General features: G+C 43.4%; 1 protein-coding gene across 1 annotated transcript in view; it reads right to left on the bottom strand.

Annotated features, from left to right (window-relative positions):
• Window positions 1-26,144, bottom strand: part of Mboat1 (membrane bound glycerophospholipid O-acyltransferase 1) — a 107,403-nt gene that overhangs the window by 38,034 nt on the left and 43,225 nt on the right. Inside the window, exons 2-4 of the mRNA XM_075969978.1 lie at window positions 8,518-8,663; window positions 7,342-7,419; window positions 831-926 (exon numbers count right to left, since the gene is read on the bottom strand). Coding sequence (XP_075826093.1) covers window positions 831-926; window positions 7,342-7,419; window positions 8,518-8,663 — 320 coding nt within the window. The remainder of the gene's footprint in view (window positions 1-830; window positions 927-7,341; window positions 7,420-8,517; window positions 8,664-26,144) is intronic.

The following is a 26,144-nucleotide window of genomic DNA, read 5'->3' on the forward strand; positions in this document are numbered from 1 at the left end:
AACATACACAGACAGATAGACACACATACACACATACATTTAAAGATCCCTTAAAGAGGTGAAATACATAAAGGAAGTGTGCTAGGAAGTCTTACATAAATTTGACACAAGCTAAAGTCATCTGAGAGGAGGGAACATTGATTAAGAGAATATCTCCATAATACCCAGCTGCAGGGCATTTTCTTAATTACTGATTGATATTGGAGGGTCCAGTCCCTTATGGGTGATACCACTCCTGGGCTGGTAATCCTGGGTTCTATAAAAAAGCAGGCCGAGCAAGCCATGTTAAGCAAGCCAGTAAGCAGCACTCCTCTATGTATTTAGCATCAGTTCCTGCCTCCAGGTTCCTGCCCTGCTTGAATTCCTGTCCCGACTTCTTTTGAGGATGAACTGTGATTTGGTAGTGTACGCTGAATAAACCCTCTTCTTCCCAATCTACCTTTTGGTCACGGTGTTTTATCACAGCAATAAAAACCCTAACTACGACAGGAAACTGAGTAAATACTTTAGGTTTTGTGGGCCCTATGTATAACTACTCTACCCTGTCATTGTAGTACAAAAGCGGCTACAGACAAGCAATAATCATACACCCAACAGGGTTCAAATAAGACTAAGGAAAATGGGAGGGGACGAGGTTCCTCTGACCTCCTCACAATGGAGAGAGATAGCAATTGTACAGAACAGGTAAATTTTTAACCTCATTCTCATTAGCACAGTATCTCACAGTGATTTAGCTGGTCATGATAATCCTTAACCTGTACTTGGTGTTTACAGACCCCGAGAGACTTAGTCATCAGTCAGACATGTCCCTCTCCAATTAAAATACTCACCCAGAAAAATCTGTAGTGAGGATTCCATAGTGGAAGATGTATATCCGGCTGATGTGGCATATCGTAAGGTATCCCATGGCTACAAAAAAGGAATACCTGAAACACAAAACACAGGGAACCGATTAATGTGTGTGACAGTAAGGTGCTCAGCCGATGTTCTCTTAGTCCTCTCTCTCACCCTCTGCAAGTGACTGGTCACAAAGCCTTGAACGTCCCAGATACATCCTAGTCCATCCCATCTCCCTTTCTACTCCTCCGGGTCCTTCATCCTTTCCTCCCCTGACTACAGCTTTGGTAGCAAAAGATTTCAACTGGAACAGCTTTACAAACTGCAAACCCCGGCGTTCTTCCTCTAGCTCTTCTGGTTTAATTGGCACCAGGTACACGTGGGCATATTCTTGGTCTCCTTCTCAGCGCAAACCATTACGTTTATATGGTGAGCGCCACTAAACACATCTCTCTATCATATGCTCATGACTCCCTACCACACCTCAGACATCTATTACCAATTATTCCTGAGCAACTTCCCTGTGTTTGTCAGAGATATGGCACAGGTGATATGACATGTGAACTAGCGATATACCCTGTGGCACGCACACTGAGAGACATTTACATATATGTATTCTTACCAACTTGCAATTTTAAATAGATATGATAATATGTACAATGGAAAGAATGCCCCCAAATGTGTATGTCAAAAACCCTAACCTCTGTTGTGATGGTATCAGGTGCTGAGGCTTTTGGGAGATGATTACATCATAAGGATAGAGCCCTAGTGATTGGGATCAGCACCTTTATAAAAGGAATGCTTCTGTGCCCATTGTGGTGGCACATAACTATAATCCCAGCACACAAGGGGTTCAGGCAGGAGGATTAGAAGTTCAAAGGTATCCTCAGGCACATAGGAAATTTGAGGCAAATCTGGGAAAGCCAGAGGGATATCCAGAGAGCTTTCTCATAAAGGACTATAAGAAGTCAGATGCTCACCAGAAGTCCCTAGAATCTGGCTTTTGTCCTCCAGAGATATGACAGACTAATTTCTGTCTTTTATAAGTCATCTAGCTATCCTAGATAGAGTACTTTGTTGCCAGCCTAAGCAGACTAAGACACTCTGATGAGGTACTGTCTCCCTTTCTTGACTGTACGTTCCATGGAAGCACCAATGTCCCTTAGTGCTTGTTAGCCATATCCACCTACTCTGTGTTAATTATACAAATATAAGCAGTACTTTCTTTAAAGGGTTCAATGAATGCACTATCAAGTCAAATTAGAACCCCTGAACACAGCGAGCAAGGGGCATCCCACTCTGAGCTCTCCTCCACTGCTGTAGGCTCATCTCCAGCTGTGGTCCATGTCCACTTGATTGATTCTCGGTTACACTGGCCTTCCCATGGTCCACAACCGCATCTTGTTTTCAGACCAGATGCCTTTCTATGTGACCCTCCTATTGCCTGCCACTCCTTCCTCCATCCTACAGCTCATCTGGAAACTGCCCAGTTCTCAGGCAAGGCTCAGCTCCAATGCTCCCTCTCCACTATCACTTGCTCAGACATCCTCCCTGCTTGATCTTGGTCATTGACCTGGCCGGATTTAAAACTTCTGAGAAAATAAACATTTGAATCTATCTGTGAGGGTATTTCCAGGGAAAGATTAGCCCTCCGTGTGGGCGGCGATTCCAACAGGTACACAGATACAAAGACTAAGGAGAAAGCAGCACCTGTACGCCTACTTTTGTTCTTTCTTTTCTTTATAGATTTGCTCATCTCACTTTATATGTATGAATGTTTTGTCTACATTCACCAAGTGAATGCACCACGTGTGCACAGTCACCACAGAGGCCAAAAGAGGGCATCAGATTCTCTAAAACTGACATTACAGACAGGTGTGAGCCACCACGTGGGTGTTGGGCATTGAACCTAGGGCCTCTGGAAAAGCAGCCAGTGCTCTTAACTGCTGAGCCATCTCTCCAGTCCTAGCTACTTATTTCTGAGCATGGACAGCTATCATGAGACGGCAGCTTCTCCAGCCTTCCACTGGGCTCAGTACCCAAGGAGCTTCGGTGATAGATTATGACGTCTGAGATGTCTAAATTCCTGGACTAAGTAACTACAAGGTTCTCTGCCTTCCCCGCAGATAGCCACTGTTGTGCTACTCAGCCGCTATCATTTAAGTCAATCTAATAAAGCCCCTTTATTACATGTGTCTGTCTGTCTGTCTGTCTTTCTGTCTGCCTTCCTCTCTTTCTCCCCAGTGTGTGTGTGTGTGTGTTTATGCAGGGTCTCACCATGTAACTTTGTAACTGTGGCTGGCCTGGATCTCACTCTATGTAGACTAGGTTCATCTGGAACTCATAGATCTATTTGCCTCTGTTTCTGCCTTCCAAGCGCTGGGATTAAAGGCATACACCATCATATCTGGATGTATACGCATATTCTATTGATCTTGCTTCTCTAGAGCATCCTGTCTATTACACCACCTTTGTTTCCCAAGCCCAGCATAAAACGCTGCTCAGCTGCTTGTATTCTTCTAGTATAGAACACTAATAAATTAAAATTATCCACATAGACATCTGCTTCCCCAACTCTCTGGAACCCTGAGCATCCCAGCCCTTAGCCTGACACATGGATACACAGATCCGGGGTAGGGAGGGCATCGTGACAATTAGAAAAAATGGATATACTTAACATTTTAAATGTCTCAGGAAACCAACAGGTAGAGACATAAATCTGAAAGCTGTAACTTCTAACATAGGTCATAAACTAGGGGAGATGAATATTCTGAAATTAAATTGTACCGAAACTCACATGTTCACATTAAAATAACTCATGAAATCCAGGTCAGTCCAGGGAGTAGTAAAGTAAGGACAATAGCCAGAGAGCGAGCACAGAGAGTTCACTAAAGCATTGCATGGCATTAGCTTCTCTTTCATCTTAGTTACAGAGGACTGTATTACAGCTGAGGGGCAGTGGGCGGGCATTTGCCCACTGTGCACAAAGACCAGAGCTGCTACTCAGTGTCACCAAGAAGAAAGGAAAATGATGAGAGTTAAGTGGGCTTAACCAAAAAGTTCAAAGTCTGAAATGTTCTAAAATGAAAAATATCCACAATTAAAAAAAAAAAAGAACGAGTATCATGTCAGCCCTCAAAAAGATGCAGATGGCAAAACATTTCCAATCTTAAGGCTTCAGATTCAATAATTCATGCCACTGTGGTCTATGCTTATATTCCAAAATCATAAAGCCTTCAAACCTGGAAACACTTCTTTCCAAAATATTTTCAATAAAGAATAGTCAGCCTACATCATACAAAAAAGACTTCCCTTACCTCGGTTCCATTCTCAATCCCTTCTAACCATGAAGAGTTGACAAAGCCAAAGGCCAAGAACACATGCCTTGAGAAGCAAGAAGGCAGAGGAGGGGGAGGACGCCTTGCTGCTTCTGGCTTCCATTCCCTTTCTCCAAACAGCTCATGAGCTCAAGGCAGAAGTACAAAGCAGATCCAACCGGCAATAGATTCTGCCAGAACCAGGTCCACTGTAGTTGCACCTGTTTCTCGCCTGGCTTATAAGACAAACAGACTCAATCCAGTGGTTGTCATTAAACCACAGCTGTCAATGACAGGGATAAGTACTGAATCATAATACAACAGGACATTCTTGCACTGACTCTACCTAAATTCCCATGTGGTGCAGAAAGCATATTTTGTGAACATAAAATAATAGGAGTTCAAAATCTGTGGAATGAGATATTGGCAGGGTAACTATTTGTGGAAAAAGGAGTGTGGCAGAGATTGGGACAGGACAGTTAGTAATGTTCTCTTATTGACCTGGCTGGGTATGATGTTCTCTTTATAAAAAAAAAAAATCATTTACTTACATAAGCATTCATTACCTCGACTAAAAAGACAAAATCAAATCTATATCCTATCGCACTTGTTTTAAAAAGACTGTTAGCAATGATGAAGTCAAATACCAACCAATATATTAATCATTTATGTATTGAGAATAATGGAATACATTGAAAAGAGCTTAGTCTAGGATATAGCACAAAGCAAGGTCTCCAAAATCAACCAACTACATCACCAGTCGTTACACAAGGCCTCCATCCTGGAAGAGATGAAGCAGAATCTGCTTCAGCTGGTCTCAGCACAGCAAGCTGATGTCTGTGCTTCCTGCCTAATACTGCGACTTGGGATGGAAACAGACGTGGTACCCTAAGAACTCTCTAAGAAAACATCCTGAGGAACAGCTAGGCCAGAAATGAGTTCCTTGTGGACAGCAGACAATGCTCACTACCTCTCTGTATCTCTTCCAAGTCATCAGAGGGAACTCCCAACACTAGACCTGAAAAGGAGGACAATTTAGATGGAATCATGAAATCATAGTCTTCAGAATCTGCAGTCATGGGAAGCGGGAAGATGGCTCAGAGGGTAAGGATGGCATGAGGACTCAAGTTCCAAATCCCAGCACCCATGTAAAAAGCTGGTCATGGTTGTTCTTGACTGTAACCCTCACAGATGGGGGCGGGGGCGGTAGGAGAGACAGACAGATCCTAGAAACTTTCTGGACAGCCAGTCTAGACAAAAGTAGTGAACTCCCGGTTTCATTGAGAGACAGTGTCTCAAGCCACTGAGGTGTCCAGCAACAGAAAAGGACATCAGGACATCTGACACTCTACGCTGGTCTCTGGATGCATGCAAGCACATCTGTGCATGTACCATACATATACACCTACTACACACATGCACACACATGTACACACATGGGGGATTCATTCAGAAATAATCACATAACTTTTTTTCTAATTAAAAAGGAAAAAAAAAGAACTGTCATTCACATTATAACAAACACCACACTTCATGGGAGTTGGAGAAAGCTAACCACAGAGAGGCTAACCCACCTGTCCGGATTTCACATATCCTAGCCTGTTTCTCTGAAACAGCTGAGAGCAAAAACAACTTTGGGACATAGTTTAAGTGACATGGAGCTCTTCCTCTGGGAACTGGACCACTCCCTACTTCTGCAAACTGGCAACCATTCAAGCAAACAGAAAGAGGAAGAACAAGTTTAGGCATCTTCCATTTTTATTCTCATAGCAGAGGCTTCTGCTACCGACCACAAAATTGCTATGGTGAAAATCATTGTGTGCTATGAACCATTCAGCTCCACCCAGGCTGGAATGTCCCAATCCCACATTCTAATTCCCAGACTCTAGGGCGGAACCTGGAGACCTAGGCCTGCCGTGGAACAAGGGCTCATGTAAGTATTCGACCCTCTAAAAACCAGAAGGCACCCCATCAGTGTCCGTCAGTAGGAGAAAGAGCTGACAGATTACAATAGGCAACTGGTAAAGTCCCATCCCAGTTCAAGACGCTAATTGCAGAACTGATAGGAGGTCCTCAATGGACTGATGCTGGCATGTCAACCACACACACAGGGCAGGCTGTGTGCTCAGATATAACTGACTAACACAAAGTAGAATCCATGGGGGTTTTAGTTTCTTGCTTGTTTGATTTCTGTGTCACGTTTTGTTTGTTGTTTGTTTGTTTGTTTGTTTAAGAGAAAGAATGTGAAGTAAAGAGAGTGGGAACAGGGACCTGGGAGGAGCTGGAGTCCTCTGGAAGAGCAGCAATATTCTTAGCGAGTGATCCTTCTTTTCAGTCCCCAAAATCATTGTTTAATAAAAGAAAATTATTAATAAAATTTTAAATAGTTTTTAATAAGATACAAGGAAAGGGGAGGCAAGATACTGATACATATACATATCATATGTGTAAATGTAACTTTCTAGTCCCCACGAAAGGCAGAAATCAACACTGTGTTTTCAGACAGACCACAGGAAAGACAGACACACATTGTAAAACACACTCCACCAGTCTATCTGCTGATCATGTGATCACACAGACTTCAAGGAAGAATTAAACTACTTCTGTGCCTTGAAAGCAAACATCATGGCGCAATTTAGCTCTCCCTCATTGAACAGTTCTCTAGTACACTACATGTTTGCATATTCAAAGTGTAGAATTAATGAGTCTTGATTTACACAAACACTCAGAACTGTATCGAATCTGAGAACGGACTTCACCTCACCCCTACACATTTACACATACTTCTGAAAAGCGTGACCCTTGCCCCATCTCCTGGCACCACTCCACACCACAGATTAGCTTGAGTTTTCTAAAACCAGGCGGCTTCCTTCATTCTGAGATTTATACTGAGATGCAAACACGTCATTCTGTCTCTCCAGGGTTTCTTCCTTTCCACAGCTGCATCAGGCACCAATGCAGTGAATGCCTAAGTTGTGCCCAGCTTGAAGCTGCCTGACAAGTGGATAAACCTTCTTTCAACTGCATCCCTTTTTACATCTAGCCTTTTCTGAAGATTCCCATCCTCCCTGTTCTCTCACATCCTGGAGACACTCAGATGCATCACGCATGGGGAATAAGCAAAACACATTTCCCCTAGAAGGTCACAGAATTCATCCCCGCCCACTGCTCAATCTTGGGATCTTACCTGTGGATATTGGATGCACTTGTGGTGACCATGACTCCATAACTCATCAACACCAACACAAAGAGATGCACAGCATACCTTTAAGATACAAGAAAAGGGGAAGCAAGATACTGAGAACAGTTTATACTGACCTACCTACTAGGTACCCCACCCCTAACGACTCCAAAAAGCAACTCATGGAAAGACATAAGTCCAAGTGTTGTTCTATAGAATCAAAACACTGTATCTCAAAAGGCACTGGGAAACCTGGACACAGCTTGCAGTTGCAGTTGTAGGAATGTCCAGAATCAGTAAGTTAGTAGGTCTTTTTTTTTTAATACAGTGGTTTTTATTTTTTTTTAAGATTTATTTATTTATTTTTTATGTATACAACATTCTGCCTCAATGTATGCCTGCACACCAGAGGAGGGCGCCAGATGTCAGTACAGATGGTTGTGAGCCACCATGTGGTTGCTGGGAATTGAACTCAGGACCTCTGGAAGAGCAGCAAGTGCTCTTAACCACTGAGCCATCTCTCCAGCCCCCTACAGTGGTTTTTAATACAGAGGTTGACTCAAAAGATCCATCATTCCCCAATGGTTTGTGGCAGAATTTGCGCAGTATCCCGGTTCCTTCACCAAACTCACAAATTTCCTTTAAGAGACATCGCTAGAAATATTCGCCTCTAAGAAGTGTCACTCCCTAGGTATTTGCCATCTTTGGGTGTTAGGAGGTGTCTACACTAAGATTAACCCTCCATCTGTTAGAGAATGACTCATGTCCCTAATCCCTGCACTGAAGTCTTTGGACTAACACCAAGTCTCTAAACAGCAAGACAAGAAACACAGCAACATCTGTAAAGACTAGGGAGGGGTCCCCTAATCTTAGGAAGAACTAACCCTTATAGCATTCCATCTACATGACTCAAGGAGGTCTTAGAGGTATAATCAAAAGAAAAAAAAAGACAGCACCGACTTTCAATGGTTAGCCTCTTTGTTGGATCCAGTCTATGACGCAAATGAAGGTTCCCATGACGTCCCCATTAGTTTATAATAACGCATCTACAACAGTCACCATCTCGCCAATATTTTTACTACAGGAGGTATTTTAGAATGCCATATATTTCTTACCATGAATATCATCACAAAACATCCAAGTGACAAATGAAACTTTAGAATTTATGAGGTTCATACTCACCAGCCAAAGCAAAACACAACAAAATAAATGCCCAAAATGGTGGCCAATGCATGACGGACCTCGGGGCTGGCTTTACCAGGATGTAAGTAGATTCTAAACCAGAAAGCAGCAGACAAGGCGAAGAGTTGGCAAGCCACAAAGTTAACCTGTGGAGACAGATAACAAAGACCCTTTCAGTGCTTTGCCTATGGATAAATTTGTTTTTGGTTTTTCAGGTGTCTATTCCAAGATGCCTCTGAAACAAGTAATTGTCCTCCCCCCTCCCCCTGAGCTGAGCGTCTGGAGAAGGAAGGAATGAGCCATGGAAGAAGAATGTTGCCTGCACATGGTGCAATAAATCCAGGGCTGGGGAGATGGCTTGGAGGTTAATACTTCTTCAGTTCCCAGAACACATACAGGAGATCTTTGCCATCCAAAACTCCATTTCCAAGGGATCTTCTGGCCTTCTTGGGAACCATATATGCATGTGGTGTACAGACATATATGCAGGCAAAAGACTCATACACAAAAATAAAGAAGTGATAAACCCAAGAGTCTCTTCTTCAGCCCCTTCAAACTTACAAATGCTCTCCTTCCTAAGAAAGGAAATTTTAGTGTCTAAGTTAGCTCAACTTTCTAATGCTGCGACCCTTTAATAAGTCCTCATGCTGTGGTGATCCCCAACCATAAAATTCTTTTCATTGCTACTTTGAAACTGTAATTTTGTTGATGTTGTGAATCATGACGTAAATATCTGATATGCAGGATATCTGATATATGACCCCGAAGGGTTCATGACCCATAGACTGAGAACTGCTGCTCTAAGAAGATGGGAAATCTGTTGACTGGGTTTCCTTTCCTGACTTTCAGCACTTCCCTAAAAGGAAGAGCATATTGTCTGACTCACCCTTGTGTGTGGTTTAAATGCAATACACCCCACAGGCTGATGTGTTGGAACTACTGTAGTAGGAGACTGCTTTCTCATTTCCCAACTGCTCAGACCCGAATAGTCACACAGAAACTTTATTAATTACAACACTACCCAGCCAGTGACTCAGGCATACTTCTAGCTAGCTCTTACATCTTGAATTAACCCATTTCTATTAATCTATGTATCCGCACAAGGCTGTGGCTTACTGATAAGGATCTGGCGTCTCCTTCAGTAGCTACATGGCATCTCTCTGACCCTGCCTACTCTCTCTGTATATCTCTGTTCGGAGTACCCACCTGGCTTTACTCTATAAAGCCATTGGCTGAAACAGCTTTATTCATTAATCAATGAAAACAACACATTTACAGAAGAACATCCCACATCAGAGTCCATAGCTGGTGATGCTATTTTTTGTAGGTTGTTGTATTGCTAGTAGGTGGAGCCTCACCGGAGGAAGTATGTCAAGGGAAGGTCAAGGCAGGAAGATGAGGAGTTCAAGGTCATCATCTCTGGTTGCATATCTGAGTTCAAGGACACCCTGGGCTATATATGCAAACCAGGGAAGGAAGACAGGGAAGTAGGGAGGGAGAAAAAATATTCCTCAATATCTATGGGAAAGATCTGCTAATTTTTGAAAAAGAACAAACGTGTATCTTTGCATTTTAAACTTAAGGGTAATCTAACTTGAAACATGTTGAGGAGTCCAACCATCATCAAAAGCTGGAAAAGTAATGTAAACCCTTCGAAGTATTGAGGATGAAAATCAGATCAAGGCACTTGTAGAAAGCAGTAAATTAAAAAAAAAAGGTTTAAGACATTTAAACATGAATAAAACCACAAGATTTCATCATCATTTTTCCAAGACTCAATGTGGGGCAGCTGTTACTGAAATTCATTAGCTCTTTACTGGGAGAGTGGGAGGGAGAAAGAGGGGGAAGAAGAGGGACAAGAGAGGGAGAGGGAGGAAGAAAGGGAAGGGAGAGGGAAGGAGGGGGCATCAGCTGCACTCACGCTCACTCTGTTTTCTCAATGGAAAACAGTAGTATTTTAGATCCCTCATAGAAACCAGCACTTTCAGAAAGCTCCGTTCTGTCTTTGATGATGACTGCACTGTTTCCTCTGTGTGTAAAAGGTTGTGTCTCACCAGACACCCAAACACACCTGTTCCCTTGGACTCCATCCTTACCTGAGAAGGCCCAGAGAAGAGGACTTAGGAGCCTACTGTGCAAGCTTTGATCCTATCTTTTATCTAGGCTAAAGGAACAACTGGCAAGCGTGCACACAAAATAGAGTGAGACGCTGGGGTAGTAGACCACTCTTGTAATCCCAGCAGAGGGGAGGCTGAGGCAGAAGGATTGCTAGTTTAAGGGCAGACTCAGAGTACACAGCAAAATTTCTGTCTAAAAAAAAAATTAAAAGTTAAGTGTGTGTTTATTACACATTGCTTCCTCTCAGCCCAGTGACCAGTCTACAACCACAGTAGGGCGTATTTACTCAGGAGGGTGCCCACGGTAGGGAGTCTTTACTCAGGAGAGTGCCCACAGTAGGGCATATTTACTCAGGAGAGTGCCCACAGTAGGGCATATTTACTCAGGAGAGTGCCCACAGAGCACTCTCCTTTCTATCCTTTCTGTTTGGCCAGGAACCATGGAGTGCTTTTACATGAGGAATAACTCAGAGAATACAGTAGTATTATTCTGGAGCATAGCCCTCAGGGCAGTAGCAATAGCACTGCCTGGAAACCAGTTAGAAAGGCACCTTCTCTGCCACCCCAGACCTACTGAGTCAGGCACTTTATGAACAGGATCCAGTTACACGCGTTTGTGCCCCTCTTTACCCCAGCACAATCCACTCTGAGATGGTGCTTGACAGGAAAAGCTTTCAATGAGCTAAAGAATTAACCACTCAGCCTAGTCAGGCATAATGTGTATACTTAGAATCCCAGCATTTGGAAGGAAGAGGCAGGAGGATTATGACAACTGTGAATCCAGGCTAGGTTATGCACTATTCTTCATTTCAGCCAAGCTACAGAGCAAGACCTTATCTCAAACCCAAGTTACAAGAAAACAAAACAAAAAGGACACAGCCTAAAAGTGATTATTGTAAAAGATTGTCTGAACTGACAAAGATTCCTTACTGCCCAAGCTTCAGTGGAGTTCCTGAATCTTCTAGATCCATACCTAGTGTTAGTAAGAGCCACATCCCACCCCTCCTGATCACCCTTAGTGTCTGATCAGCCCCCTGCTCCATCACCTAGGGTCGTCTTTGGACGAAAGAAGCTAATACATATGAGCGCTTGAAACAATGCATGCACAGTCCCCAACTTAACATGTGCAGTTGAGCACAGGATGAATTCACCAACTCTCGAAGAGCTATTTCCAACTCTTTCTCCCACCCAACATTTACATGGTACCCAAGTCACCTTCATCATTTTTTCCTGTATGAAGAAGCAATATGGTGGCCCTGAACCCAATCATTCATTCCCTGGGCTTCCAGCTCCTAAGATGAGTTTTATAAACCTACAGCAGAGACAAACTTGAAAATCAAGGAAGTTTCCAGAAAGGAGATTGGAAAGGAGATAAGTAGGGTTTTTTCCCTTTTCATTGTAAAAACTTGTCTTTGTGAAAAGCATTCAACATATGCCAAACCTCCAAAGATTAAACTTCACCTCTTAGAGAAAGCACAGATAAAAAACATGCGGGCATGCATCATGATACTGTTTTATTAAATCCTCCACATTTACAAGGAACACTGGTCACTGGCAGGGTATTTCTTTTCCCAGTGCTGTGGCATGCCGGGGGCTGCAGGGTCATTCCTGAAGTCCAACAGCTCTGTGCCCACAATTACAGCATTGTGTGAACCCCACTGTACAAAGATGAAGTCGAGGGCAGCTGTTTTGTTGATCAGATTCCCAAACCCAAGCTAAGCTGGCATGACTCAGATCCAGCCCAAGCTCAATTTCCACAGCCTTGACAAGATTTTGGAGTCACTTAGAGGCAATCAAACACCCCCCAAAGTATGTATTCTTATCCCACCCTCCCAGGGTGTGCTGAGCTTTCCAAACGTGGCTCATAAATGACCTCTGCTTCTCTCACACTCTACCTACCAGAAAGCTGCTGTTTCAGGATTTCTCGTGACCTTCATAGCTTCCAACTAAAAACAGTGTCAGGACCTAAAAATATTGCCTTCCTCCTAATTGGAGAGAGGCAAGCACACTGTTCTTAACAGATAGCAAATATCAACAGTCCGAAATGATTGCCCCCTCCTCCAGCAGCATACCAGCAGTATGCCAAGGAGGGGCAGGCGAGACGGCAGGCCTAGAAGGGTCTCCTTGGTGGCACGGCTTTATGCACCAAGACTAAACCAACGTGATTGAAAGATCCCTGACTTAAAGACAAACAGTCCTATCCTGCCTTGCACTCCCAACACCCCCACCAGCAAAGAAAAACAGAAGGGGAGCTCAAACTGCGATTCCCTTCTGTCTTCTGTTTCACAGAACAAAAAGAGTCTGTTCCACACCCTTCAGCTACTTTTCACTTTCAAAGAGATTCTTATTCCTGGTGCCTTGGAATGTCAGCAAGACATGTTTTGAAATCTGCAATAAGCCCATTCTTCTCCCCAGCCTGGGGATAAGCAAATGTTATTAAAGATGGATAATCGATGTGCATAATTTTGCAACCTAGCAAACTTTCCATTGATAGCTCCTCTCATCCTGAACATAAGTGTCTTTTATTGAGTACTTACAATGGACGGAGGACAATGACGAATTTCACACTAATGATTCTGATAGTTTTATGTGGTAGCCTGCTTTCCGAGACACAGGGAGACAATGAGGAATACCATGGAATGCAATGGCTGAGGTCACAGCTCTACGGAGGTCACTCATGGTTCTGTAGCACTAAATCTCAGTTCCTAGCATCCCTCCAAGAAGCACTACCACTAGGAGAACTTGCCATCTGCCTATAGCGCACTTCCATAACAATGTGACCACAAACCAAGTGTCTTAAATAACAGAGACTTAGCATCTGATTCTGGAAGTTGGAAGGCTGAGAGCAAGATATGAGCATGATCGGCTCCTCTGGTGCCTTCCCCTTAGCTTTACTGACTGCCTCGCCCTGTGTCCTCACATCACCTCTCTGTGTGTCTTAAGATTCCATATAAGGATACCAACTATACTAGATTCCATATGGGCCATCTTCATCAGCACCTCCTTAAAGACCATCTCCAAACATGGTCACATTCTAAGACACTGGGGGACTTCACTTGTAACATTGCCCACTAAAAACCCTCACTCCAAAATCCAAGAGCCGAAGTAGACATCCCTGTTCTTATCCCAGAAGGCAGAGTGGGTAGAACCCAAAGCCAAGGCTGCAGAGGATGCTGTGGGCCTCATCAAAACCCAGAGCCAGCTATCTAGAGGCTCCACCAAAATGACTGCCAACAGGACCACCCAGTTGCTGGCCCTGTTTGGATACAACCACCCTTGTGAAATGACAGTTCATTCTAGGTTTGCATATGTTGAAAAGGTCCACTGTTCTTTGGCCTTTGCTTCAAACACACCAGCTTGAGAACAGTAACAAAAAGCACTTTTTAAAAAAGTGTGTATTCATGTATGTGTGCATCACTGGTAGCCATGCAGGATCTTCCTCTGTCACTCCCTCCTTATCTTGCCAGACAGAGTCTCCCACTGAACCTGGAACTCACCAGTTTGGCTAAGCTGGTTGGCCAGTGGTCCCTGCGGATGGATCCACCTGTCTCAGCCCTCAGCACTGAGACGAGCCCCGCTCACAGGTGGAGTTCTTACATGGGTTCTGGATGATGAAACCCAGCTCTCCATGCTGATGCGGCAAGCAATTTACCTACTGAGCCATCTTCCCACACTAGCAATCAGCATTTACTGAAACGTGTTGTGTGTCAGGGGCTCAACAATTGTCAGTTGTCATTCAAAGCGATTCATATCATTTAGTCATCGCAAAGAGTGTCAACAACTTCCAAGAAAACTAAACTACCAATCCCTTAAAACATTTCACTTTGTGGAAGCACTCTGAGTTAAACTGGGGATCCTCATGACCAGCACTGTCCAGGAGGAATTCAAAGCAATACTACAAGGGGTAAAGGTCCTTGCCAATGATTGTTCTTTGAGTGAAACTCTCCAAGTCCCCGGAGTTTGTATTCTCACATACCAAGCCTACTTCAGCAGTTCTGAGTAAGATGAGACTTAGCCCTCTTAATTCCCAGAGAAACAATCCACACATACTTGTTGATAGTTCAACTTGCACAGGAAGACTTCTGGCTTGTCCTGTCCTGAAAATACCATGCAGCCTTGTATTAGTTACAACTCAGAATGAACATTCTAAAAAAGCTGGCGCTATTTGGGAAGGGGGGGGAAGCAAATGATTGTGGTGTCTCCTTAGACATGACAAGGGTACATCTACCCTATAATCCTTGGCTCAGTAAACGGGGAAGAAGGAATAGACTTCAAGACCATGCAGGATCTGGAACACCCTATCTTCACACATGCTCTCACCCACCTCCTCTGGAAAAAAAAAATTCACTGCAACTGTTAGCCAGCACAAAAAAAAGCCAATAATAATAATGGTGTAGCTAGCATGTACGGTACCAAGCACATGGCCAGAACTTGCCCGAGCCCTCTTTCTGTCCAAGTCCCTTCATCTCCACAACTCTGAGGATACTCTGAAGTAGGTAGGAGTCAAAGAAATTAATTACATGACAAAAAGATTAAGAAATTTATCAAAAGTTCACACACCAGAAAGTCAGTGGCAATACTGGGGCTGAATTCTGGAGATCTAAGCTGAGAATGAGGCTCATTTGATATAGTACCTGCCTCGCATTCTCAGAGCCCTAAGTTAGTCCCTAGGACTGCAGGTGTAATGCTACACGCCAGTGATCCCAACACTGAGGAGGCAGAGGGAAGGGACTGGACGTTCACTGTTCTCCTCAGGGAAAAAGCAAGTGTGAGGCCAGCCTGGGCTATGGGAAACCTAGTCATAAAGAACAACAGCTGAGGAGACTGGGCCCACCAATGGCTCATTTAACTCAAGCTTCTCGCCCAGTTCCAACATCTCATTCTCTAGATGAAGAAACGAGGCCAGTAAGCGTTCCAGGTCACAGAGCATTGAGCCTCAGAGATGAGACAGGAATTCAGGTGTCCTGTGTGAAATCTGTTCCCTGTGGCTATAAGGCATACCTGGGAGAAGCCATTGAAAAAGAAGAAAGGTATTGTTTGCCTCCCATTTTCAGTCCAGGGGATAGTGAGCCTTGGTGATTCACGCACAAGGTGATTCATGGCAGGGGCGGGGCATGTGGTAGAGGAGGCCTGCTCACCTCATAAGGTCCAAGATACAGACAGGAAGTGGCAGAGGTCCCAACATCCCCTTCAAGGGCATAGCCCCAGCAACTCAGCTTTATCCAATTAGGCCTCACACCGTAACACATGGATGCTTGGGAGACATTTGGGATCCAAATATAGCTTCCTGACTCGGGTCCAGCAAGCCTTTCCGTGGCTCTCCACAGCCGTGGATAAAGGTGGAAATATAACCGAGTGAGGATTCAGAGGGACCTATGTAGGAATAGGGTCTTAGCAAAGAACTATGGGTGCCTGAAGAGGGCAAGGGATGCTGAAGAGGCCTGGAAGAGAACGTGGAGCATTTGTGGATGATGTTGTAAGCTTGAATGTATCAAGACCTACATAGAGAAAAACATCCTTACCCTAGGAGGTATGTGTGCGTTTTCCATAGAGGCCATATATATTTATATAATGTCTATATGGCTAATTAAAATATAAATATTATGTATGTATTAACACAAAATATATATATATTGCATAAATGTGTATGCTTATGTGTATTATATATTCTTATGAAATCTGAAATTTTCCACATGACTCAGGTGGACGTTGTAATCAACTTCTCTCAGTCTGGTTGGATAACAAAAGTAAAGTAGATTTAATCCAGTAAAGAAATGCCACCATGTTCTTGGTTATATGAGAAAATAACACCTATCCACAGGACTATAAGGGGCATGAAGTAGAACGTGCTAGCAGTTCCTGAACTGTAAAACTCCATATGAGTTAGCTGAACTACAAACTGTAACTAACTACCCAGACCACCCAGAGAGAACGATTATCAATTGTCCACTAGAATCAAAGGAATGTTTAAAAAAGAAAAATTTAATTTAAAATTAAAAGAAAATTCCTCCCAAAACAAAACTGAAAAGGATTGAGGTTTGAGCTAGAGACGGCTCATCAGGTAAATATGCTTACCGCCAAGCCTGATGATCTGAGTTCAGTTCCCGGGACCCATGTGTTAGACAATGAGAACCAAGTCCAGCAAATTGTCCTCTGACCTCCTCCAAATCCATGCAGGAACACACACACAAACACACACACACACACACACACAAACACACATACACACACACATCATACAACAGAAATTCTTGTTTCCTTCCAAAACAAATTCACTGGGACTGAGGCCTCACCTTAAACCACAATGAAGGAGAAGAGGCCTTTCTGTTGTAAAAGATCCCCAGGTGCTTACAACAGGCAGATGAGCTGAGCCCTGCTTCTACTCACCATACTGCTAAGTAGCAGATAAGAGGAATATGAGTATTTAGTTCAGTGCTACAGAAATTAAAGGCATTACAAAAACATATCAGACATATTTATCTGATCCAAACCCCTCAAGTGGTCCCCAGAGGGACGTGGAGACATGGCCACACTCTCTACAGACGGAAATGGAGTCTCCTGACAGCTAGATCTGCTTTTCCTACCTGGCTAATGGGAACTATGACATCACTGACACGTTTTCAACATGGCGTCCCTATGTGCTGGCTGACAAACCCAGAGAGCCCTTTGTTAATACTGCCTTGTTCCTGTGCCTCCTCTGCTTCATGGACTAGAAGAAGGCTACAGGAAAGACTTAGCACATTATAGACCCAAGGATTTACACAGGGCTTAAAACAAACAGGGATCTTCCTGTCTCGGTCCCTCAAAACAGCATTGGGGTTGCAGGCTTGGAAGGCCACGCCTGGTTCTTTATATAGGGGCCGAGGATCTGAATTTAGGTTCTCATTCCCCATGCGTGCACAGCAAGTACTCTTACCTATCTAGGGCATTTTCTAGCCCAGGGTTTGGTTTTTTAAATGCTGTGATGTCTGAAGATGCCTTTAAATATTTTAACCTTCATATAAAATATGTATCTCTAGGTTGCACTTAATAAAATCATAATGCGATTTGAAATTTTAATAATGAGCAAATAGGGAGGTGCCATGGGGTGGCTCAGCTGATAAAGAGCTTGCCAAGCAAGTATAACGACTGCGTTTGGATCTCCAGCAACTGCGCCTGGCATCACAGGAGACATCCGATATTAACCTCCAGCCTCGACAGACACACAGAGGCACACACACATAAACATGTACATATACATACACCACATACACACATGCATAAACACACACACAGACACAACAAAACAACTGGCCCAAATGGAGCTTATAAGGCCAGTCAGACAAACTAAACTTAAACCTCGTGTTCCAGGATTGAATGGAACATACAACAGGGGTGCCACGCCCTTCCTTCTTCCAGGCCCCGTGTAAAACCACACCTAAATGATGCCCATCAGACAAAGCCGTGTGAATTTTCACTGATTTCATTTTATTATAAAATTAATAAATGCTCACTTTAAATAAAATAATAGGAATCTATTTTCAACAGAAGATGAAAAAAACTAAATGAAGAGATGATCTCACCATCTTCCTTCCTTCTTACAAGATCGGTGAACACGCCTTAATTCATTTTCTATATTTAATTCAAATATAAAAAGGTAGTTTCTCTTCACGGGTATTGGTTTCTCCTTTGGCTTCGTATAGTCATGGTATAATGTCTCCCCTGTGATGTGGTTTTCCACTCCGCTACGAAGATGGGCATCTTTCTCAGGGTGGTGATTAATTCTGTCAACTTGATTGGATTAGTAAATACCTAGGGCATTCATCAAGCGCTCCTCTGGGTATGCCTGTGAGGGTGTTTCCAAGGAAGACTGGCCGAAAGGGAAAGACCCGTCCTGAATCCGTGGCATCATGCCATAGACTGGGATCCAGACTGAATGAAAAAAGAAAGTGGGGAAGTCGCTTGAGCACTGGGTTCCCCCTTTCTCTGTTTCCTGACCCACCATAATGGGAGCGAGCAGTCTTTGGCCTTCACAGCCAGAGCTGGTTCCACAGTCATGTCCTCGGCTCCAGGCTGGACTGAATGGCCTGAACTGTGAGCCTGAGGACCCATCCCTTCCTCAAGTCGTTCCTCTACAGCAATGAGCAAAGCAACTAAGACACCAAATCCGCTGCTCTTGAGTTCCCTTTCACTTTTTAAAGGTCCTGGGTACTCCACAGTACGGGGCGGAGGAGGGACGAGTGAGCAATCCTCACTCCTTATGGTTTTACAGATAGCCTGTCATTTCCAGTTCTTCCCCCAGGAAGGTATGGTAGTCAGCTTCTGGTTGCTGTAACAAAATACTTGGGGTAGATCATCTTAAAGGAGTAAAGAGGTATGTGGCTCAGAGTTTCAGAGATTTCTATGGCTACCTGGCAGCATAGCTGTGGTCCTGTAGCAGGGCAGATCATTGTGGTAGAAAATGAAGGAAGAAGGTGTCTGTTCACCTAATGAAAGCTGGGAAGCAAAATGAGAAAAAAGGAAGGGCCAGAATCTAGATTTGCCCTTCAAGGCAACTCCCCAACAGTTGACTAGTTCCCAGTCCTTCAGAATGTTCCAGCACCTCCCAACAGTGCCAATGGCTGACAACCAATCCAACTCATGACCTTTGGAGGATGTTTAAGATCCAAACCATAACAAGGAAGATGCATTCCACTTCCTATCCGCCCAAAGAGTCCCCAGGTAAAGGATGGGTAAATTAACAAAAGTTAAAGGGAGGTACTGAGCATGCTCAGTCCAGCCCCTGAGGGCTTCCCCTTAGAGAACTAGACTATCTACACAAAGGCATTCTCCATCGGTGCTCTCTGCATATTATCTTACCACAAGGATCTTGCTGCTAGAAGGACAGGAAGTTGATTTCATTCAAGAGTAAAAATGTACAGTGGGCCCTGGTGTTGCAGAGAGGCAAAGGGATATTATGTTCAAGGCCAGCCTGGGGAATCTGGAGAGACACTGTCCTCAAATAAATAGCAAAGAAAGGGGCAGGCCTGGATATAGAACTCAATTAAGAATTACAGCCCAGCATGCATGCGGCCCTAGGCCCAATCCTCAATACTCCAGCAAGAAGGAAGAGGAGGAAGAGGAAGAGGAGGAGGAGGAGGAAAAAGGAGAAGAAGAAGAAGAAGAAGAAGAAGAAGAAGAAGAAGAAGAAGAAGAAGAAGAAGAAGAAGAAGAAGAAGAAGAAGCATTAAAGAGTTGGTAAACCTATTGTGATTCCATCATTATTAAAGCAGTATTTTAGCTCTGCTGCTAGTTGCTTGGGTCTTATTTTCAAATAGGTCCTGTATCTAGGAAGAGTAAAGCATACTGTGTCAGTCGTCCGGGATGTTATGCACATGACATCATTCACTCAACCGTTCTCCAGTTTCTCAGTTGCTTACAGCTTTTGTTGTTACAAACAACACCATACAGAACACTTCTCTACACATAATTTACTCACTGGGGAAGCCTTGGCTGTAAGATAAAACCCTGGCTCCACTGAATGATGTAGTTACTCAAGATTCTAAGTCCTGCTAGTTCCGTTCAGTTGCAACTCCCTCTAGTTGAATGTAAGACTGTTTCTCCCCACCCCTGGGGGCTGGCATCGGATGTAGCAATCTGCTCAGTTGTTTTCAATCAACTGGTGGTGAGAAACCTGGGTGCACTACTTTCAATTTCCTGGGTAGTGGCTGAGCACATGCGCATGGCTGATTGGCCTCCAGCCAGGGAGTTTTGCGGTCACTAGACTAACATCTTCAAGCGTTCACAGCAGAGGGGGAACATGGCCCAGATGTGCTGAACACAGTCCCTGGATCAGCAGAAAGCAGGAGACAGTAGAGCAATGGCACACATGGAAAAGTGGCCTTGTGAAACAGAAACCGCCTTGTCCCCCCGGATAACCTCAACTAAATCATACAGCCCACATCTCTGTACAGTGACTGTATAGGGAAGCGTGCCAGCAGGTAAAGATGCCTGCTGCCAAACCTAAGGACTGAGTCCAATTCCCAGGACCCACGTAGAATAGGAATCCATACACATAAACACACATACACAGATAAACAAGCAAATGTGAGAACACAAAATATATACAAAACTGGGAAGTGTAGCTACTCTCATGGAATGGAGCTAATGCATGTCAGGCGGTGCACGCAGCATCCACAGCATTAAATGTGCTGTGCAGCACATGCCAGATATCACAGCGAGCCTCTCGTTTGCCCCTTTGAGCCGTTTTCTGACACTGAACGCAGGAAGGACGCTCAGAGGCTCTGATTCGAGGCCACCAGTTTCTTGGAACGACCCTTGTGAAAAATCATGGACAGGAGACAGAGATCTCCCCCAAATCACAACAGCCTACCAAATAATAAACTCCAACAGTGAAAAGGCAATTGGCCCATCCGCTTTTCCAAATAATATTTGGGTTCATAATTGTGTTTTTAAGACACACATTCACAACTCAATTTCTAATCGCCTCTTTATTTTTAAATTCTTAGGTATTTATAATTACATTGGAAATGTAAAAATTAATTTTAAAAATTAGTCCAATCAGCATCAATAATATAACAGGGCAGTGTCATCTCATTAAAAATCTCTCTCTCTCTTTCTCTCTCCCTCTCTCTCTCTTTCTGCAAGTGTTTAGCTGTTTCCTGTCACTAATTAGACAGTCAGTATAACTATCACCAGAGTGTTTCCAGTGGGTAAAATGAAGGTTAAATAAGATAAAGAGAAAAAAAACTCCCAATTGGCTCCTTTGCTCCATAACCTGTGTTGTCTCCTAAACAAACAAGCAAACAAAAATGACTATGAACAATCTTTTTCTTGGTGAACTCAAGATAAAACTTAACCATTCTGAAGTAAGTTTCTCCAAAGCCATACCATCAGTAATAATAACAATAACAACAACAACAACAACAACAATAATAATAATAATTGCTATTGAGGATCTTAGCTTGAGTGAGACCTTTAGGGACAAAGAAAAAAAGCACAGCTAGAGTTGCTGTCTTATGCAATACCCAGGGGCAAAACCAATTATCTCAGAATATGTTGTGAAATTTCCAAAAGTCTCAAAACAAAATTAATTTTAATTTGGTTTAATTTGAAAATAAAGCACATTGCCATTTAGTTTTCATAAAACAGAGCTCTCATGGGGCTAGCTGGGATACAGCACAACTGTCACATCTCCAAAAGCGGAGGACCTAAGGGCTTGGTGGCCGCTGAGGAACCTCGGAGGAGGGCGGCTGTCAAAAGGGGATACTGTCACTATGTATATTCCCCAGGGGCTGCGCTATTCTGAGCCCTCACTACATCGTCGCCTTCTCCAAAATATTTGTGTATAATTAAAAAGGAAATCAGCATGGACCAGGAGTCGAAGCAACTGCATGTCCCTACGAATCATCCCTTCCTTGGTTGCAAAGGCACAATGATCAACTATAGGTTCATTTTATTTTCAATAGTAAGCAAGCTTTTATTTAGTGTATATTAGTTTTTCAACCTTCTCGGCTCTCTATGGGGTCACAGGAAAAAGGGAATTATTTGAAGTTTTGTTTGTTTTGTTGGGGCAGGGTCTTGGTAACACAGGCTAGCCTAGAACTCCTACCTCAGCCTACCAAATGCTGGGATTACAGGCCCAAACCACCATACTCAGTGTGGATTTCCGTTTCTACAATCAGACTCCGTCACTGACCCTTCTCCCTTCACTCACACCATCCCACTGCTCTGGCGGAGGCCCAGACTCTCCTCGTCTACTAAACCCAGTGAGCACCGGGACTTCTTAGTGTTGCTTGCTCCCCCACATGACTCTGCTCGTCTGGACACAGGAGTCAGGTTTTCCTGCCCCTCTTCTCTTGCCTTTCTGGTTACTGCTATTTCCTCTACATTGAGGATGCTGCCTCCCAAGGCCCAGGCCAGGCCAGGCTTTTCTTCTGCCACACTATAAGGGCAAGGTGACCCAGGTGGTCGTGGCGCATGCCTTGAATCCCAGCACTCGGGAGGCAGAGCCGTCTAGACTGGTCTACAGAGTTAGGTCCAGGACTGCCAGGGCTACACAAAGAAACCCTGTCTCAAAAATGGACAGACAGACAGACAGGCAGACAAATAGATGATAGATAGATAGATAGATAGATAGATAGATAGATAGATAGATAGATAGATAGATAGCCAGAACAATAAATAAATAGACAAATAAATGAATGATAAGCAAATAAATAAATAAACAAACAAAGGCAAGGTGAGCAATTGCTTCTATGTCACCAAAACCCAGTTGTTACTTTCAAATTATCTTCTCAACCCAGAGGTCTCTCCTAAATTATATATATATACCTTACTGTCCTACTGAAACCCTCACTTGGAAAAACCACAGTCATCAATTTCATTCCATCTACAGCAGCTCACCACTTTCCTCCTGCTTATTCAGTCCTCCTAAGTAGCTCACCAGACAACCACTGTGCTCTCTCTTCTCCCCACCTAAACAGACTCAGTCTCTGCACACTGTATATTAGGCCTCTCTGCCCACTTTAAATCCATCCACTTCCCTCTTTAACCTCCCTCCCTCCCATCAAGCCACTCTTATATCATAAGGGTAACCTACGATAACTCCAGACCACCCAACTGACTGCTGCCCCTGGCTTTGTCCATTTCTCCTCCTCAGTCCTGATCTCAACTCCGAGTCACCTCCTGCTAGAAGTCCCAAGATAACAAGCATGCTGCCATTGCTGGGGTAACGCCCTCCGTGTCCACAGGAACATTTTTCTCACACTCTTCTGTAGTGATCTCTTTACTTAAGCAAAACCCTTCCAGAAGGTGGAGGCCATGTTTCTTCAGGGTAGCTGTCACAGGTTTTTATTCTGAGCAGACACTGGCGAAAGTCTACTCATTCTTCACGAAACACCAATACCAACCAGAGGAACAGTTTTCCTCGTATCTAGATTGGAAACTTAAAGAGTTTTCTGGGATGGTTTGCAGACGTATGGACCAGGGGTTTCTCAATGAAGCATGCCTGATTCTCAAGCCACTGCATCCCCAAAAGCTTACCCTGAGTCAGGGAACAAAAATTCACAAAAGTTACAGCCCTAGTTCCCTTCCCAACTTGCAGGCAGCTCCACCGGAAAGACTACTCTGACTAGCAATTGTTTGTGACTTTTGTGACCTTCGGGAAGAGCACTGGAAATTTTGTAACTTTCGTGAACTTTTGGGGTCTTATATGTTTTGTAAGTTTCCTATTTTTTGAATTCTCTCTTCCCTCCAAGCCTGGATGCTTCCATTCCAAAGAAACAGCCACCTAACAACATCCGCAGTACCTACCATCTCCATTAGGATCTCAATACTGTTCATGCACAAATAAAGAAAAGCATGAATGAAGGTTGCAGTCAGAAGTCAGAGGTGGGAAGCATGTCAGGGGGAGTTTTCAAAGAAGGGGGACAGAGTCAAGACCTGGGGACTCAGGGCCTTATAATCTGGAAGGATAATGTCAAACTAATGGGACCTGGTTGAGATACTCAAAAAACCTTTGTCAGGTGACACTTGTTCATTATCAAAGACATTGTGTCCAGATCCAATCCTCACTCTCCATTTGAATGGGAAGCATATTATAATAATCCTCCTAATCCAACCAAGGAGCTTCACTGACAGTAGGAAACATTTTTACAACTTTAAGGAAGGAAAATAGAAGAGAAGTTACTACAGGTATTGGAGTTAAAAGTGCTACCAAAACCAGCTCTCAGGGAGGTTAAAATTTCTCACACTATACTTAACAAATTCACACTATATTTACCAAACCAATGGAGGGCCTGCAGCCTTGCCACCTGAAGTCTTGTTTACAAAACTAACCAGAATGGATGGGAAGAGGCTTGACTGTTAAAAGCACTTGTTGCTCTTACAGAAGACTCAGGTTCCATTCCTAGCACCAACATGGGAGGCAGCTCCCAGCTGTCTGTAACTCTAGTTCCAGAGTATCTGATGCCCTCATCTGGTCTCTGCAGGTACTACACACACACACACAGTGGACAGACATACACAGGCAAAAATTCATACACATAAAATACAAACAAATAAAGTAAAACATTTTGCTTTTCCAAATCTGTTGCTACCAAGGCCCTTATATGCCTAAATTTTGCTGTAAGAAAATTTCAACAAGTATTTCAGTGAGAAGCCAGTAAATGAGAAAATATAAAATAACTGCATGCATATATAATATGTATCATGAGTATACTTAGTAATTAATAGTATGTTTAATAGCAATGGTACATTTCATAGTAAGTAAACTATATGCAGTAAATTATGTATGTTTCAACATAATAGACTACACTAAATAAAACACAGAGGTGGTTAAATACATGAGGTTGTCTAACTTTCCTGGAGAAGCATGAGTCCTCATTCACTATATCAAATGGTATTTCTAGACTTCTACATCCATAAATGTGGGGGGACCTCTGATAGTAAATCTAGGATTTAAATCTTAAACTCTCATAAGATAATCAATCATAGGTTAAAAGGGTTTTAAAAGATGCCACAATCTAATAGAATCTTTCATCAGAAATGATGAATTACTCACGCTGGGTGAAAAAAAAAATACCTGAAACTGAGTCAAAATGAACTTGACTGCTTATAAACCGTGCACACAAAAGAAAGTTTGAATTTGTTTGACTGAAGAAGAGGGAGAGCAGAAATCAGACAGCTTTTTAAAATCTGAGAACTGTCTGTAGAGTTGGGCCACGCGGGCAGATATTTCAGAATACAGAGTTTAAAGACTGGAGGATGGAGAGATATAAATGTTTGGGATGGAGAATAAATAAAAGTAGAAGTGCAGAAAGGATGTGGGAGCAATCCATCTTCTCAAGACAGTTGTAAAGCTCAGATGAGACCCGAATATTGACAGAACAAGGAAAACAGTACAAACTCTAGATAAAGCTGGAACACACTCCAGGTACACCAGGAGGAGCTCCACTGAGCAGCCATTTCCTCCCAACTGAAGCGCTTCCTGCTAGAGGGAGGATGGGGGCTCATCCGACTCCGAAATCAGAAAAAGTTACAGGATCCCAAGACTCCATCCCATGGCTACGAACGCCATGAACCATTGCTGGAGAAAGAAGACTTTCTATCAGAACTGCCTGGGATACAGGGAACCAGGAAGGAAGCTCCAGGCATGCAGCTTTTGTGAGCTGTCACCACACAGGTGACCTTTTCAATAATGCAGCTACCTGTAAGTCACCCGTGCTCCTGTAAGCAATCCCAACAAACCCACTGGTTCCCCGTGCTGTACATGGGTGCAGTCATTTCTTTGCTCCATCATCTTAGCCCTATCTGAGGTGAACAGATGTTAGTTTATACCTCTTAGTAAAAGTCACTTGACATTCTCATTCACAGAAACCTATGGTGTGTTACTCTTTGGAACTGCATGCAATTCGCAAAGAAGACAGCTAAAGAAAATACAGGAGGAAAAGTAATAGTATTAAGACAATTCCAACAGTATCAACAGCTCCCATAACTGGTGGCTCCGGAAAGGTCTCCTTCTTGACTTGG

The sequence above is a fragment of the Microtus pennsylvanicus genome, chromosome 4 (assembly GCF_037038515.1).
Source record: "Microtus pennsylvanicus isolate mMicPen1 chromosome 4, mMicPen1.hap1, whole genome shotgun sequence".
NCBI lineage: Eukaryota > Metazoa > Chordata > Mammalia > Rodentia > Cricetidae > Microtus > Microtus pennsylvanicus.